The sequence below is a fragment of the Glandiceps talaboti genome, chromosome 8 (assembly GCF_964340395.1).
Source record: "Glandiceps talaboti chromosome 8, keGlaTala1.1, whole genome shotgun sequence".
In the NCBI taxonomy this organism is placed as follows: domain Eukaryota; kingdom Metazoa; phylum Hemichordata; class Enteropneusta; family Spengelidae; genus Glandiceps; species Glandiceps talaboti.
The window spans coordinates 27,070,302-27,074,759 of NC_135556.1; the positions used below are offsets into that span (position 1 = coordinate 27,070,302).

Below are 4,458 nucleotides of genomic sequence, written 5' to 3' on the forward strand. Positions count from 1 at the left end.
TTACTTTCCTTTCATAATACTTTTGTACAAACTTTCTCTGTATACTAACATACAGTTAATATTCTTCTTAGTGACTGAGTCTGGTATCGAAAACCGATCTTGACAAAAAGTTGGAATGTCTTCAAATTTCTTGCCTTGTTTCACCAAATCTACTAAGTGTAAGGCGGCCATCAGTGCAGCATCCATGGTATCACAGACAAGGAACAACCTTGCTTCCCATATGTTGAATTCCTTTCTGTTTTCAGGGAAGAGACATTTGGCTTGACTGGTTGAGAAATCTGGGAAGAGCTGACTAAGTGGTTTACCAAGGAACAGTAAATCTCCAATCTTATCATCACAAACTTTCTGTTTCAGGTTGTCATGGATACTGAGGACTATAGTAACATATTTGGGATCTTTGTCAGTGTGCACACATATTGTGTGAAGGAAAGTATTATCAGGAATTGTTACTGTTTTCTTACCACTGACACTACACATACTGACAATAGAGTTACTTCCAATGTTTACTCTGGCTTGACTGCTAAAATTACAATACTCTACGACACTTGGTTGTACATCATCAAAACAGCTCCTGACAACAGAGTGAAGTATACAGGCTTTACTACCATGTGAGAGTCTGGCTACCTTGGCTGTGGGTTCATCATTACTTGACTTTTTCCCTGTACATACACTGAATGCATTATGTGTGATACCCAGCTCCTCAGCAAATACTGGATCACAACAAAAGTGGTAGATATATTCCCTCATTGTTCCTAAATGGTAGAATCGTGATTGTCGCATGATAAGGACATGAAGTGGTGTTCCCTGTAAAAGTTGGAATATTTTCTTTCTGGTGTGAATAAGTGTATCAGTGTTGTCAACAACATTGCTGATATTATTGGTGTAATCTATGCAGGCATTACTTCCTAATGCCTGCAGAAAGTCACCATAAGCATCTACTTCACACTGTATTGGTTGAACTTGGTGATAAAATGTTGCTAATTTCTTAGCTGTTCCAGCATCCATGTAGAAAGCACTGTCTGTATAGACCATTTCCTTGTCATTGTCACCATGGTCACCAATAACTGCTTCACTGTGTCTCATTCTTTCAATTGATGGTTTATGTAGGAACTTTGAACACTGTGACATACATGCCTTGACACTATGTGGCCCATCACCTCCCTCTTCAAGTACAAACACGCCATGACCCGTACCAATCTCAATAGGAGATGGGTGGGCTAACGCTGTGAAGCCTGTCTGTTGAAATGACCACTCAAGCTCATCACCGCGGATATCATACAGCTCAATATCATCAGCACATGTAACAAACACACCAGGATTCATACGAGATGGTAGATCTATATACATGGCAAGTTTTAGGTCTAACATCTGGTATATAGGATCACCAATTGGCAAGGCTGTGAATATTTTACCAAGAACTGTAGCATTTGGAAGACGTTGGCTGAAACCACCAGCATGAATTAATAACACTTTGTAATTCACCAAGGCTTCTTTGTGTAGCTTTTCTAATTCTGCCAATGCAGCTAAGGTTGATCCGCCATTACCTAAAACACAGCAACAAAGACAATTCAGTATTTACTACAAGTCTACACAATCAGAAAATACTCTCTAATAATTACTCTCTTTGTTTTTTTAGAGAGGCCATATGGATGAGGATTTGGTATTTATTTTGGATTTTTAATTTATAAAAAAAATTATCATAGCTTCATATTTGACCAAGTCCTTGTTTATAACTCAATATACAATAACAAACAATTTGCACATTCAGTAATATTTTGCAATTTATTGAGTTACAAAAAAGGACTTGGCATATGTTGTTTTTCACTGATTTTTCAGGTAGGAAGCCATGATAAATCAAAGATCCAAAATAAATACCAAATCCTCATCCATGATCCATATGGCCGCTTTACTGTAAGATTTTCAACAATGTTCTCAGATGATTGTTGATATATACATTTCTCATAATAAACCTGTTTCATTAACTACAAATTGACTACTGTACAATGTAAAATGCCTACTAGTTCAAGGGATCCTGGGTCAGCGAATTGTGGATCCTCCTAGGCTAAACCAGAGACCCTCCACCAACGTTGGTGGAGGATGTATGGCTAACCAACTGAGCTGATCAGACTACAGTGCAAGAAACCTATTACTAGCATATAAGTAATTTCAAAACTAAACCAGCAAAGCTCAGATGATGTTTAATATGACATCTTATCCTAGAACCCATGCTGTGCTGGCTACTTAGGCTATTTGTATAAGTAGGAGTACTTGTAATGATCTCTGTGGCTATAAGTATAGCAGAAAACACTGCAAGCCCAAATGAAAATAACAGAAGTATACTATGTCACTTACACATCCTAAGGGTTCTGTGTCTACATATGTTCATTAAAGTGGCCATATGGATGAGAATTTGGTATTTATTTTGGATTTTTATTTGATAAAACAGCTTCACTATGTTTTGCTACTTGAAAAAATAATGCGAAATAACATATACCAAGTCCATGTTCATAACTCAATACAGTGCCAATAGATGCAAAAAGTGTAAAAAGTTTGTTATTGTACGTACAATAACAAACATTTTACACATTGTTTAATGTTTTGCAGTTTATTGAGTTGCGAACATGGACTTGGTATATGTTATTTCACATTATTTTTTCAAGTAAAAAAGCATAGTGAAGCTGTTTTATCAAATGAAAATCCAAAACAAATACCAAATTCTCATCCATATGGCCACTTTAAAAACAACACAATTTTGTTAATATTATATAGAGTGTATTAATTTGATTAGGTATATATCATGTACATATGTGCATCATCTTATTTGTAGACAAAATGTGTGACTTTCTAAGACAAGTTTGTCAATAATACATACCTATCTTATAACCCTGAGGGTCTGCAAATACATGATAAGTAATACCATCTGGTAATTGCCTTTTACTCAGTTTATCATAAATTTGTAGTTTAAATGCATTAGCTTGGTCTTCATCTGCTGCACTGATCACTACCAAATCCCAGAATGGAAATCCACCTACTAATTTCCCTGCAATATTTTAAGAAATAAAGAGTTTAGAATTAATAAATAGAAAAACTGTTTCTGATCAACCCTATGAAATATGATAAATTTTGAAAATTATAAATTCACTCCTTGTTTTAAAAAGAAATCATAGGGTAGAAAAAAGTGTACTATCTATCTAAGATACAGTCTTCAGGTAACGTCGGCTGAAAACATTAACCACAAAGTACTTCAAGGAGTTATAGTAGAATGTGCATGTGCCTGGGGACAAATTTTACAGAAAATTAAAGTTCTCAAACTTTGCCATGTAGCAGCTTGCTTCTGGCCCTTTTCAAATTATAAAAGAATTTTGGAGCCACCTTCTTCTTTTCAAAAATTGACAATCTTTTATTATCCATTTACAATTAAAAATATTTTGTGCCCCCCCCCCTCATTCAGACCATCAGAATCTTCACACCCCCCCCCCCCCTTCACACCCCATTTTTTTGTGCCCCCCCCCCCCTCCCCATTTTCTCCTCAGGCCACCCTGCCATAAATTCTGATCGTTCCATAACACAAACAGCAATAATACATCTGAATAGTAACATAATCGTTTTGTTGGCACAAATATAATACATTGAATCCATTTTGATAGCAGAAAGAGATTTACTGACACCTCAGAGGTGAATCTCACATACCCTAGTCCCTAGACAGTTGCTTAACCCTTCCCCCCCCCCCAAGGGGACCAAGCCAACCAACCCGTACAGGCAGTGGGTGGGCCCAGGTACGTAATAACAGCCCCCCCCCCCCCCCCTTCACGCTATCGTCGAGTATACACGACACGGTAGTGGTAAACGAAATAATGGCATGATACATACTATTCATCTCGACAACTTTACATGTGTAATGTGTTGAATGTGGGCAAGAGTCTTACTATTCTCAGTTCTTACCTCGGATTGTTTCGTATTTCGCCAATTTTTCACCCGTAGCTTCAGCGAGGTTAGTTCCTAGGGAGGAAGCCATATTTAACTGTTTCACACGTGTAGTTTTGATCTGCGCATGTCCAGGTACTCGGCCAGATTAAAAATATTAATGATTGCACATACGTACAGGGCATTCACCATGATATAATACATGTGTAGTTCCAGCCAACTTTATCACGACATGACGACGAGCTCGATTAGAGATGGCCCGTTCTACAGTTCTACACATGTACTTTCAGTTAGAGCGCCACCAACGGCTAGAAACGTTTTTACACTTTGTGATATGGGAAGGCCACACATGCGTTACAATAATTGTAATTTGTAGATTAGTTTTTATTTACAATACTTTTTTTTGTTCTTTTTTTATATTTTATTTTGTGTGGCTCAACATTATTCGTTTTACTGTTAATTTAAAAACAAACGTAGCGAAACCGCTACAGAATTTATTGCATCCGTTGTAAAGAAAACAACATTTCTTCACTG

General features: G+C 37.0%; 1 protein-coding gene across 1 annotated transcript; it reads right to left on the minus strand.

The window, feature by feature from the left end:
* Positions 1–4,015, minus strand: LOC144439448 (fucose-1-phosphate guanylyltransferase-like). The gene is made up of 3 exons (XM_078128735.1): positions 3,943–4,015; positions 2,873–3,040; positions 1–1,544 (listed from the first exon to the last, which is right to left on the minus strand). Exons 1-3 carry the CDS (start codon positions 4,013–4,015, stop codon positions 1–3), a joined length of 1,785 nt encoding a protein of 594 aa, XP_077984861.1.
* Between the last annotated feature and the right edge of the window lie 443 nt (positions 4,016–4,458).

Coding starts and splice junctions, on each gene's coding strand:
- LOC144439448 (XM_078128735.1), bottom strand. CDS start 4,015: ATGGCTTCCTCCCTAGGAACTAACCTCGCTGAAGCTACGGGTGAAAAA. Junction 3,041..3,942: donor GAAATACGAAACAATCCGAG/GTAAGAACTGAG, acceptor AAAATATTGCAG/GGAAATTAGTAGGTGGATTT. Junction 1,545..2,872: donor CCCTCAGGGTTATAAGATAG/GTATGTATTATT, acceptor GCTGTGTTTTAG/GTAATGGCGGATCAACCTTA.